The 13122-nt window shown below is 38.6% G+C and overlaps 2 protein-coding genes across 3 annotated transcripts in view; both read left to right on the top strand.

Moving 5' to 3' along the window:
- The window catches only part of RB195_012150 (uncharacterized protein), a gene marked incomplete at both ends in the record, with an annotated part of 28043 nt that extends 23156 nt beyond the window's left edge, over window positions 1–4887 (top strand). The window contains 5 exons of one of the 2 annotated variants that reach the window (XM_064193876.1): window positions 3034–3083; window positions 3210–3244; window positions 3913–4130; window positions 4644–4707; window positions 4766–4887. In XM_064193876.1, coding sequence (XP_064051460.1) covers window positions 3034–3083; window positions 3210–3244; window positions 3913–4130; window positions 4644–4707; window positions 4766–4887 — 489 coding nt within the window. Of the gene's footprint in view, window positions 1–3033; window positions 3084–3209; window positions 3245–3912; window positions 4131–4643; window positions 4708–4765 lie in introns of those variants that run through there. The other variant, XM_064193878.1, reaches the window with a different exon arrangement.
- Window positions 4888–8107: 3220 nt separating this feature from the next.
- Window positions 8108–13007, top strand: RB195_012149 (uncharacterized protein; the record flags this gene model as incomplete). The annotated part of the gene is made up of 7 exons (XM_013438695.2): window positions 8108–8207; window positions 8464–8517; window positions 8679–8716; window positions 8787–8906; window positions 9053–9139; window positions 11777–11939; window positions 12889–13007. The coding sequence occupies 7 exons, from the start codon at window positions 8108–8110 to the stop codon at window positions 13005–13007; spliced, it is 681 nt and encodes a 226-aa protein (XP_013294149.2).
- Between the last annotated feature and the right edge of the window lie 115 nt (window positions 13008–13122).

The following is a 13122-nucleotide window of genomic DNA, read 5'->3' as shown; positions in this document are numbered from 1 at the left end:
ATGTATAAAAATGTAAAAACATATAAAAACATTGTATATAAAAAAATAACATATAAAAGTTCTCTTTTCGTGTTTCGTGGAAGTAAAACCAGTTTTTTGGAACAGAATGTCCCAAAAAATCCAAAAATGTATGCTACCAACAGCTAATTAGGATTTCAATATACATAATTATAAAACACTCAATCTCTTAAAATTTAGTTACAAAATTTTCAAATTACCGAATAATAAAATTAAAAAATTTTTTTTGTTTTTTAATAAAAAAGGGATCTTTTCTTTATCTTACTTTAGCTAGAAATCTTATCAAATTTAAATAATTATAAAAAAAGTGTATTTTTATAATTAGCAATTTATTTATAACGAAATATTTAACATACGTAATTAACTATTCGTCCTTATCTCATATAACTTCTACTGTAATTATAAGTACATCAAAAAATAACTTCACCAACAGTTTAGAAGTAATTACATCCGGTGATGCAGTTTATAATTACGGTAATAAATAAACACAATTATTCTCTCTTTACACGCACTCCTTTCACTTCTTTTTATTTGCGAAAGAAATACATTCTGTTTTCATACTGTTGGGGTGCGTAAAATAAAAAGAAGTGAAAGAGTGTTAGGTCAAATTAAATTAAATTAATTAATTATTAGATTAAGATGTGAAAAAATGTCCGAACTGAATGTCTCGTCCTATCAATTGAAAACGGCTTTTTAGAATGTGGTTACGGGATATGTTAGGAATGGAGAAAATATCAGTCATCCTGTTTTCCTTTCCATTCAGGATCGCATCGCCGTCCATGGATTTTGTTTCATTACCGGGATCCACCAGCTTGTATCTTCATTTCCCTCCGCACCTTCGTCTTCCTGAATCGTACAATTTTTGAATTTAAAATATTTCAGTAATTATAATAATCTTCATGGCTGATTCTTCTTTGAATTTGCCAAAATTCTTTGTCAAAAAACCCCTACTTTGTCAATTTCCCCATATTTATAGGAATTTTTGTTTTAGTGCTCAATTAAGACGTTTTCTCCGAAACGAAACCAAATTTTCCTCCGGGAAAACACGGGACAATTTCATATTCATCTCTTAAAATGGGACATTTTTTTTTTACTTTTTTGTGTAGACGTAAAAAAATCAGAAAATAGTAATGAAGTAATGCAAATAACTTGTGATCCTAGAAAAAATAAACAAAAATTGAAGGAGATTCCCATATTAGTCGTTGGCATACGCATAAGTAGCAGGTAGGCACCGTCATATCCACTACAATACACCCGGTGAAGACTCTGAAAGCTTCAACGATGGTACTGTAGCGGACAGTAACCAGGTAGCCTTTGAATTAGGACTAGCAGAAGTATGGAGGATTCAACTGGATATTCTGGATTCTGATCGAATAGTGACCAAACGCCTTGTTCAGAGGTATATATAGGAATATATTAAGCCAATAGCAATATGTCACCTAAGATTTTGATAAGAAATACCTGAAGATATGCCTCAGAGTATTAGACGGTGACCTGGGTCAATAAGGAATCATCTATCCTCTGTCTGGAGGAGATAGCACCTCTCTGGAAAAAAAAACTTTTAGGTCAAGTAGTTAATGGTATGGATTGCCACAGTTTTTTCAACGGATCCGCCATTTTCTTCAGATCCAAAACATCTCAAGGAAATAAAATAGAGGCTAAAGTTTAAGAAAAAAGTAGATAGTTTCGCTTACGATCCATTTTTCGTCCCCTAAAGGTCCCCTCAAAGTAATCGCAATATTTGATTCAGAGAAGAACTCTTCTGTTCACTACTGAACAACTCCTTAAATAGAAGAAAAGTTGAAGTGGATTCTCAAGTTACAGGCTAGAACGGGGAAAACCGTCAGTTTTATTTTCTAGTATTGATTTTTTCCATTTTTACTGGAATTCGCGAATAGGAAATAGAAGAGAAAATATCAAATAGAGAAAACGGCAAACAAACAATAATAAATAATAATACCCATTTTTTGAAAGTTTTGACTTTTTTTAAATATTTTTTTCACGAAGGGAACTCACGAAACTTACGACTAATAAGTCATGACTGCTGCTCAATGATTTTAAAATGCGATTAAGATGGTTTCTCCCTATATTTAAAGCGCGAAAAGTTCACGGATTAGAATTTCCTGCTCATGGAAATGCTTGGAGGAAGCACTCGCGAAAATATTTCGACAGTCACTCTGATTTTCTTTTTGTAAATCCTGGACCTTTTCAAATCCCGAAAGGACCACCAAGATCTGAACGTAATGAATGTTCAAAGTTGTTCATTATCCGCTATTGATTTCTTCAAAATTATTAGTTATTTATTGTTATTTCGAAGAGGTTAATGTTTTCTAACTCGCCCCGAATTAATCATTGTGTAAAATTCATGGAAAACTCGAATTTTGAGCGGAAAAACTTCAGCAATGACTGACCTATAAGAAATCGATGGTAGGTGACATTGTAATACGAGAAATCCACTAGTTTATTGGAGTTTATTAGCCATTTAAGGCTTACTGATTCTTCCGCTGATTCTTTTTTTAATGCAAATTGTGCTATTTGTTATTTTATTACGATATCCATGGAGATATTAGAAAAACTGCAAAAAAGATCCACAGATTAATCGAAGCTACTCTTAACACGCTTAAAGAATCCATCTAATAATGTTTCACTCTTTACTGTTCGAAAATAATCCTTAAGGATCCCAGGACCAGTCACGTAAGCACGCAGATCCACTCCATATCCAGATCCAAAGCGACTACTCCTCTCCTCTCGTTTCTCCTAAGCAATTCATTCTATTTGGAGGAAAGAAAAAACGAAAAGAACTAGTCGTTATTTCCTGTTCGGCTACTGGCGAAAGTGCTATCGTATCGTAGTAAGTACAATTCAATTTAGTTCGCTTTCAATGCGGCGCGGCTTCTTCTCCGTTGTTTTTTTTCTCCTCATGCACTTTTTTTCGGATACTGCTTAAGAGAGTGTAGCTATGATGGTGGAGAGTATAAATGCAGATCCTAAACAGCCTAAAAACACCATTCCGTCATGTATTCCTTGAATATTCTCATCGTCTCTTGTCTCTCCTCCATTATAAGGTAATAATTTCTTTGTAAATGAGATCAATAATAGGTATGGATCAGTTATTTGGAAAATTTCCAGAGAAAAAATAGAGATTATACGAATAAACTCGATTAGAATTCTGAAATGTTGTAAAATTTCAGATCCTCTGCACACTATCCGGTCGCTCTTGTGGACGGTTTGTAGAAAATTCTACCTTTGTTGTTTTTACAAACAAAAAATTGCAAATTTAAAAAAAGGTGTTCTTTATAGAAAGGAATTAAGAAAAGAATAGCACACTATATTTTCGCTAAAAAAACGAATTCTTTAATTGCTTTCCATTCTCATGATCAATGAATGGTCTTGGGAAAAGGTCCCGTTGACAATTTCCAATGGTGATTGACCCAACAAGCAAAGCTAGCATAAAAAAAAAGCTGGACGAGTTTCCCTTCGACGAAAATTTTAATTTTTTTTTGGAGGAAAAATTGTAAAACTCTAAATTAGGAAAACGTAGTTCCATTAAGTTCGATAGATTTCCTCTCCTACGAGATTTCCAGCTTCGTCAAACTCCTATAAGATCGAATTCGGTGTTTTCTATACGTCGAGTTTGAATATTTAAAATTTGATTATCAAAGAATTTTCCAACAAGATATTCTTTTTTCTGCATTGAAGCGGTGGAAAACGATAGAACATAGAAACGTTTTCTTATTTTTCTCGAGAAGTCTTTCAAACTGGGGCTTTTCCTGAATCTAAATGATAAAATTAACATCGATCCGAATAGATTTCCTACAATTTCATTGAATTTTTTTTCCACTTCATTTTCTTATTAGGTTTTCCTAGAAATCATCCACCAGGATACCAATTCAGGATACTCTGCTCTCGGAGGCGTTGCTATAGCCGATCCTTACCCTTATGTAGCGTTTGCCGCCCCCGAACCTCTAGCTGTTCTGCCCGCGTCAATCGTGGAAACAGCTCCAGTTGTGGCGCCAGCGCCAGTTGTTGTTTCGGATCCGGTTGTGGCGCCAGCGCCAGTTGTTGTTTCGGAACCGGTTGTGGCGCCAGCGCCAATCTTCCCTTATACGTTGGTGAGCACTGTTGGTTTGTTTCAGTTAAAAGCAACATATCATGAAATTGACGTGGTACGGAAACCTCAGGAAAAATGTAGAGTTCGGGTTGTAGATTAGGGAAGCAATGGTGGCTCCGATCATCTTTTCCTAATCGTCAGTATGAAAGACGCCGTTCTTTCCTACGAATCCAGCTGCGACGCCCCACTTTTGTGCACGTCCCCACTTTTATGATCGAGCGATCGAAGATTATTGAGGTCTCCTCACCAACATGTTCAAGTGAAACAAATGAATAGGTTGCTGAGTGGACCTGAACGCGTACAATGGTGTTCGTTCTAACGTAGATCGTTGGAATTAAAGTGGTTCCCACGCCATTTTTGCGATGAATAGGGGGATTTGAGCGGGGCCACGCTCGTTTCCGTAATCTACAACCCTTTACGTTTTCTCTGCGGTTTCCACATCACGTCAATTTCGTGAAGCGCTGCCTTTAACCCAATTTTCTTTCCCACAAGTTATCACAAGGAATTTTTCCAGCATTCTCATCACTACCATCATCCTCGTACGGAAGTGCACAATATAGTTAGCACCTATACTAAAGGTATTATGCGTCTTTCAGTTTTCATTTCAACAATCAATAAATCGATCTGTCTTTCTAGAAACTGGTCACGTCTCAGACACTACGAAAGCTGACTTCCCAACCCTAATCGGAGCGCCACTTCAACAAAAACTCTTAGACGCTAAGAAATCCGCTAAAACGTTGGAGAAGACGAAATCCTAAGTTCCTGTTATAACTGTACAAAAGAAGTTCTGTAATTTAAATATAACACATATGCTAAGCCTGCTATCCGTTCTTCGCTGTCTGTTTATATGGCAAAATAAAGGAAATTTTCTCAAGATTTTTAGGAATACGTACGACTCTGAGAGAATGACATAAAATTATTTTCTGTTTTTTTTTTCTTGGGACAGGACAGAATGACGATTAAGTGGAGGAGTGGATGGAATCAAGAAAAGGATTGTAGGATATATTCTTGCCAAAAAAAGACTCCTCCTTTTTCTAATTTCTTCCCATCGTCAGATTGATTGCGATGGAATGCTGGGAAAATAATTCTAATTGGCAATTTCCGATCGCAATCCATCCCATAAAGGAACCGTATCATGAGATTTTTGATGTTTGAATCCCTTGTTGACAATATAGAAGAGCTCGAGATGTAGATCACAAGCATGAACGTGGCCACAGTCAATTTCCCCTAATCGCCCTGAAAAACCTTTGAAATGTTTGGCTGGGCACTGTCGTGTAGGAGAATCGGGCCCTTTGTGTTCAAAAATGTCGGACGAAGAAGTTGGAGGTTCCGGTGCATTTCGTCCAGTTCTTTGCAGTACTTCTACACGTGCCGTTTCTTTGCAGTGGAAGAAACGGCCTTAGTTCCTATTCGGCACGTTAAATCGTCCCCCCCCCCTCCCTTCTACACGTGCCGCGTCCACGAGCGAGCGGTAAAAAATCAATGAGGTCTCCTCAGCAGTCTATTCAAGTGAAATCAATGAATAGATTGCGGAGGGAATCGGAGCGTATTCAAGAATGGACCGTTCTAACGTAACTTTGTAGGAACCAAAGCCGCTCCCACGCCGTTCAATTAGGGCGATTAGGGTCAATTGAGCACCGCCAAATGAATATCTGTAATCTACTCCCTAAATTCTATATTGAGAATCAAACATAGGAAATTTCACGATATGGTGTCTTTAAGGGCGAGTGTGGTGTAGCGGTTAGAGAGTGCACTATCACGATCTCTGCACGATCGATCGGAGGTTCGAATCCGCCCTAGTGCTCACTAAGCCTTTCATCCCTCCGAGGTCGATGAATTGGTACCACATTCGTCTGGGAGGATAAAAACACTGACTTGACACATCGGCTAACCACCGCAAGTCATTCTATAGGCCATTTACACGTTCGTAAACCTCAAACGATTCTGAATTGAAGTGGACGTGGGGGTGCATCCCAAGCGGATTGATTAACGCCAGATACTTCATCCTTCATTCTTTATGGTGTCTTTAATCTTTCCCGCCGGTTCAATTAATTTTGGAGAATCCGATGTTCATAAACAATTCATATTTTGTTTTTTTTTCGTATTTTTCTTTTTCGATTCGGACATGTGAGGTAATCGTCGACTGTAAAACAAGAACTATTTCATGTAGATCCCTGGCGATCTAGACAACAATTGTTTTGAAGCCGCTACGCAGTGGCAGCACATCCCAAGCGGATTAATTAACACCAAACACCTCTTTACTTTTAATTAATTTTTTTTCCGTTCTCTGAGAGAAGAAATTTTCCAAACGCATAGCATGAAGGCAGGGAAACCACCGTGATTTATTGCTGTATGACGCATGGCGAATTTTTGCCGATTTGTTATTGAGCAAGACGTGATGGTGATTTTGCTGCTGCTGTGAAACAGCTGCCCAGCAAAACTTTGTTACGCCTTCAAAGTGGCATTGGCTTCTCCATGAACTTTGCAAAGCGTTGAGCTCTATTTTCATCTTAAAAACTTCTTGAGCTCATTTCTTTTCAATAGAAAAAAGTCTACGCGCTTTTTCTCACGCATATGCGAATTTTTAGTGTGATTTATTTTAAATCTCTTTTTCTATGGGGTGCCTATAAGTGTATGTGTTGAAATAATTAAATAAACAGGCAAATAAACAAATCAATAAATAAAGCTGGGATCCTAATTCAAGAAAAAAATCCGTCCTCAAAGTCATAAAAAGCCTACATTAAAAATTTAGACGAAAGAAAATTTCAAATTCAAAATTCAAAATTCAATTTGCCTGTGTAGATGCACAAAACTGATCTACCACTCTAATCGCAATGAATTATGTGCTGCTAACTTCATTATCTGCACAAAATTCCATACAGTTGATTTTTCATACCATAAATAATATTAAATGTAATTTAATGTAAGTATTTCATAGATTATAAACACATTAAACATTTTATACCACAAAAAATATTCCTTGTCTCTTTTTCAGGTGCAAAAATTCCATTAAATTTATTTAAAGCGAACATATTTCATGAATAATTTTCATTATTATTGTGCAACTACAGTTTTCTTAACATATCGATTTGTTTGTATGGGGACAAGGCTAGTTCTCGTTTATTTTTTTTTTCTCGCGAAGGCGCATCTGTTTGGTGCATTAAACAAATAAATTTGAATAAAAAACACGCAAGCGTTTTCATACATCAAAGATCGACCACTGGTGAAACGTTCAGGTCGTCTGGAATCTTCTACGCATGTTAATGGCTGCACCATTCATTGTGAAGCATCCAAAAATTGTGTTAACTCCATATCGCTCCGTCCACATCCAGATCACTGAAAAGGACTGAGGGGAATTTTTCACTTGTTTCACAGTAGGTGTGAAAATAATATGCACATGTCAATTTTCTTCCTTCCTTCTTTTCTTTTTCTTTTTTCTTCTTCCTCTTCTTGATATTCGCATGCTCCAAAATTATCGTGGAATCACGGAATTCTCCCATCAGTCTGATTTTTTTAAATAAAAATTTAACCACACCTAAAATTTTTCAGTATATTTAGCGCTTCGATAGTATTAACACTATGCTTACGCTGACAAAAAAAGGGAAAAGAGCTCCTAACAATCACTGCCGCCTACGCCTACTACAAAAATATCCACCTACATAGAGTAATTTCGCGGAAAATTCGAGTTTTGAGAGGAGCGTTCCTGACCTTTTGGAAATTTTACATAGTTTTTTAAGCCTTTTTAAGGAGGCTAAGAAGAAGAAGAGGGAGAAGAAGCTAAGAACTAAGAAGTTGTTCTGTTTTAGCCGAAGTTTAGGAAATTTTCCTCTTGAAGATAAAATATTTTCCGCTTACCGCTTCTGTTGCACACTTTTACTGCGTTTTTTTCGTGGCAATTTTCTGTGTGTTTGTTTATTGTTTGTTGTTGCACTGTTATTGAGCCAAACATGGAACATGGTTTAGTAAACCTATCCAGCCATGAAACTTTGCATATTCCTGAGTATATGCTTCGCATGCCTCTCTGCTCCAGTGATGGAGGAACCAAAAGAACCGGAAGCAACGAAAAACGAAGAACAAGGTTCGTCTTACGAGAAAATCCAGAGGCTAAACGAGCTTTTTGATTCGGCTCTTGCGCTCTGATTTTTTTTTTGCGGCGCTTGTTGATTCTGGTACTGTAGTTACAGTATGGAATCGAACACTGAACACATAGATTCATTCGAATGCAACGATCCAAATTCTATTCTAGTCATTTTATCATTGATCAATACTTTTAACGTTTGTATAGATCTTAGCTCATAGTTACAACTAGTTCTGGAATATTCTTGGAAATTTAGCGCTCACAGTGGAATCGCTGGATGGTTACTTGGACATGATAAAGATGTTCAGAGGTGAATATTATAGAATTATTATTGGATTCCAGGTATTCTTTTTTCTCAATATGTCCTATTCTTTTAAAAATGACCTCCGGCAAGGAATCAAATTGTGTTTCGTGATGGGGTTATGCGAATATTTTCTGGAATATTCTATTTTAGCATTTTTTTCTCTTCAGGTATGCTGCCACAAGACCTTATGAAAACTATTGATAGTGTGAGTTCTTTGAGAATTACGCCAAATCAAATAAAAATTCCGCCCAATATTCATTAAATTTCACATTTAGCTGAACATGACGGAAAAGGGTGAACTCGTCGGTTTTCTATCCGATTGGTACAATGGAAGAATTAAAAAGCCAGAAAATAAAGCTGAAATCGTTGAGTTGATCAAAGATTATCTACCAACGGTAAGAAATATTCGAGAACAGTTCTCGCCTATGCAATTTCATCAATTTTTTTATCATTTGCTTCTTTTTTTACACGATTTGATGACCCTACCCTCCTTCTATAAACTCTTTTGATTTTATATTAGATTATTATTGCGTATTTCCAGGTCTATGAGAAGATCGACGCGCTCAATACAACTTTCTATGAAAAATTCTTAAAATTGAAACCGGAAACACAGGAATTGCTTCGATCGGTAGGTTACTTTTGAGAGGAAAAAAAAAACAAACTTTTTCTGGTCTTTTCTTAGCGATGTGACGATGTGAAGGATAGCGGTTAGAGGGTTCGAATCCGCTCACCAAGGCTTTCATCCCTCGGGGGTCGACAAATTGGTGCCAGACTTGTCGTGTAGGATAAAAACACTGACTTGACACATCGGCCAAGTCATTGTATGGGCCAATTACACGTTCGTGAACCTCAAACGATGCTGAATTGAAGTGAACGTGAGGGCGCATCCCAAGCGGATCGATTAACACCAGATACTTTATCCTTTATCCTTGGCGATTGCGAGTGATTTTCTAATTTGCTGAGTTTTTTCTCACTGCTCCATATTTTACGATTCGGAACCATTCATAAATGTCCCTTCTTGGATAGTCACATCTTCAAAGCTAACGTATCCCAAAACTAACGACGTTGGGGTCCCCGCGGTCCCTCGAGCATATGGTTTGTACGTAGATTTCGAGCATGAGCGCCACCATTGCGCTCGTGCTGCGACCACTACCTGCGATCGATGAGTTGATGAGGTCTCCTCAGCAGCTTATTGAAGCAAAACCAAGAAATAGGCTGGTGAGGGTATACAAGTGTAGATCGTTCTAACGTGCTTCGTAGGGACAAACACCGTTCCCACGTCGTTCTTCAGGGGGATTAGGGAGAATTGAACGGAACTACGCTCAGATTCGTAATCTACACTCCAAACTCTATGTATGGCTATGGAGCCTCCAAGAGGAACTTTGCTCCCCATCTATGGCCATTTGGATGTTATAATGTATGTTAGTTCTTCATGTATTTCTGTTTGTTCTGCTTGTATAATTCACATAGTCATTTTTTTTCTATTCAGAACTCTAGTCTAGATCACTGACTTACTTCACTGCTCCCAAATCCCAGCTATGGCCTAACGCTGCTGACCGTATCTTCGCCTGTGGTTTGTCGTCCTTGAACATAACCGAGCCTTCCCTGTTCAATCCTCAGCTAGAGTTCGAGTAGAATGTAACAACTCGTTTTGATTCTAAAACCCGAAAAACCTCACGTCTCAATTGAACTGCCTATCAACGCCGTGCGTTCTACATAATAAGTATTAATTCGACCCACAATGTCAAGCAATAGCCAAGCTTGTTAAAGGCATCACTCCACGAATCTGAGGTGGTACGGATTTCAGGTGAAGTATTCGTATACGGGATGGGAGACTATGGAGAGGAGGGTGATTTCGTCCATTTCTTCCTAATTGCCGTAAAACGCCGAAAATGTTCAGGTGTTTTGGCGCACTATTTTCTACAGGGAGTTCGACTGGAGCGTGCCAGCCTTGTGCGGCGCCGCATCTTCCAGGCCTTTTTTACGGCAATTAGGAAGAAAATAACGGAATCACCCCCTCTCCCCCCTCTATAGTTTTCCATCCCGTATACGAATACTCCACCTAAAATCTGCACCACCTCAGATTCGTGGGGTAACGCCTTTAACAGTCCTTATTACAGTTAATGTTTCGGCGTTGTCAAATTTGTCAGAGCCTGGAAAGTGAGAACATTTGGAACATATCTTCTCAAATCCCCCATTAAATCACCATCCCTAAAATATTACAACCGGAAGGAAAAACCAAAAGAGCCTAAATTGTTGCGAATAGCTCTGTAGCTGCTTTTTCGTTATGTTGGCGAATATTCGAAATCGCCCTGCTAATACTAATCAGAATGCGACCGGATATGGCCCCGTAAATCAAAAGCTGCAAAAGTCTTGATACAGAGTCAACTCATTGATCGCGGCTATGCTCTCTCTCTCTTTCAAATCATTTCTGGATCTTTTGCACTTGTCCAAAACCTCTCTGAAGTTCTGCGAGCCACAATTTTGAACTAAAATGTTTTTATTGCTAGGTTTTCGGAACTATCGTGTCTTTCATTCACCGTTGGACCGAAAAAGAGGATATTTCTACACTAAGGAAGGAAAAGCGGTTTGCTACGGGTTTCTCCCTTGTGAGCTGTATGTAAGGGACTGCTGGTTTAGAAGCCCTAAACAAGTGTCCATCTCGTCTTGAGTGGAACATATAATGCAACAATCATCAATGTGACGGTAGTACCGGAAAGGTTTTCATTTTAGAATGGGTTGTTCTACTTTGGACATGAATCCAATGGGTACTGTGGGAGCTAGTCTTTGTCCCGTGGCCAAACCCACAACTTGTCTGTAATGGTGTCCCGATCTACGAAGAATGGAGCACTTTAAACACTCGTCCAGAAGCGTTATAGCTTGTCTGATGGAAAACCTGTGCAAGTCTCTAGTCTCTCGGTATCCTTCAAGTAGGTCGAACACGGCTTGCATTTCAGCGCTATTTGAAACATTTGTATAAAGCGTGTAACATTCTTCTTCTGAGCGCGCTAATCAATAATACAAAAAGCAATAATTCTGGCCAACCAGTTACTTCATTGATCAGACAAGAATTGTGTCCCTTTACCCGAGAAAATATGTTTCTCCAACTACTTTTTGACGTAGAAAATGTGAATTTCGAGGTGAATTTCCGCAACATTTTTGAAAAATTTTAATTCTGTCTTTTTTCATCACCCTAACTATGTCTCTATTATTAGTGATTATCAAATGGGCGCAAGAATCCCTGTCTACATCTTAATATTTTTAGTGGCGCGACAAAGCAATATCCTTGGAAGGCGAGACTCCAGCCGAATCAGCAGCAAAGCGGTTGCAATTTCTTAGAGATGTCGCTCTTTCAGTGCAGACGATGAACAACGAGACCAAGGAGGATATTCGATCACAGTTCCCAACGGCAGTGAATTTGACAGAAGGTGAAGATAATTGATTCCATCGCTGATCAATGTGACATTAGCACAGAGAACGTTAAAGGGAACATACTATTATAAAGAATCGTCGATGCTGAAACCTCTCCACGTAAAGGTAGGCCTAGGGGGTTCAATTCCCCTTGATCACCCTGAAAACGGGGGGGGGGGCGGGGATACGGCCTTCGAGGCCATTCAACAACTAGCTAGAAAAAGATTAGGTTTAACATTCTTCCCTTCAAGCAAAGTTATCGTCTTCTCATCAACTCCAGGTTAAAATCACCGCTGTTCAGGATGATTAGGGGAAAGTGAACGTAATCAGGCTAATACTGATAATCTACACTCCTAACCTTATCTTTACGTGGAGAGGTCCCAAAGACGTCAATTTCCTTATATACGCTATTATTTCCTACGATACGCTTCCTTTAAACACATTGTGAGCGCAGTCTGAGCAATGGCAAATCGAAATAATTACTTCTTGACTTTAAAGGCAGTATGCCACGAATATGAAGTGGTACGGATTTCCTATGGAAAGCTTCTATCCAGGATCGTAGATTGCGGAAAACCAGGTGGTTCCGTTCATCTCTCGTCGCGGTAAAAAAGCCCGGAAGGCGCCGTTTTTTTAACGACGCCCTGCATTGCAACGCACCACCGTTGCGCACGCGACGCGCAAACAAAAAGAAAAAACGAACGAGCCTAGAAACTATACTTCTTAAGTCATTTCTTACGACGATCACGAAGAGGTGAGCGGAACCACGTGCTCTTCTGCAATCTACGACCCCGCATTTTCTTCCATGAGAAATCCTTACCTTACGATTCATGGTACGCTGCCTCGAAAATCGTTCGCAGAATTCCCCATTATTCGTTCATCTTTAGAAAAAATCCTAAAGAACTGGCTGTGAGCTCCGACCATGATCACAGGGTTGGCTTGCCCATTACTATGCTTGAATTATTGCAGGATTTGGCTTTACCGTACTCACAACAATGGCTATGATCGTGCAAAAGATCATGGAATCATTTAGCGCCATAGGAACGACTGTTGCAACACCTCAAGACTGTCCAGTACCTCTGGACTAATGGTTACTTGAGATTTATTCTACCTATATTTCAAAGTATAAGTAGTCAATAAAGTGATGTGATGTTACTTAATACTAATGACCTAGCAGAAAAAGTAAGAGATGAATTGAAATTG

This window comes from Necator americanus, chromosome III, assembly GCF_031761385.1.
Source record: "Necator americanus strain Aroian chromosome III, whole genome shotgun sequence".
NCBI classification, from domain to species: Eukaryota; Metazoa; Nematoda; class Chromadorea; order Rhabditida; family Ancylostomatidae; genus Necator; species Necator americanus.
The sequence above is the reverse complement of the archived record's forward strand: the minus strand, read 5'-3'. Positions and strand labels throughout refer to the sequence as shown.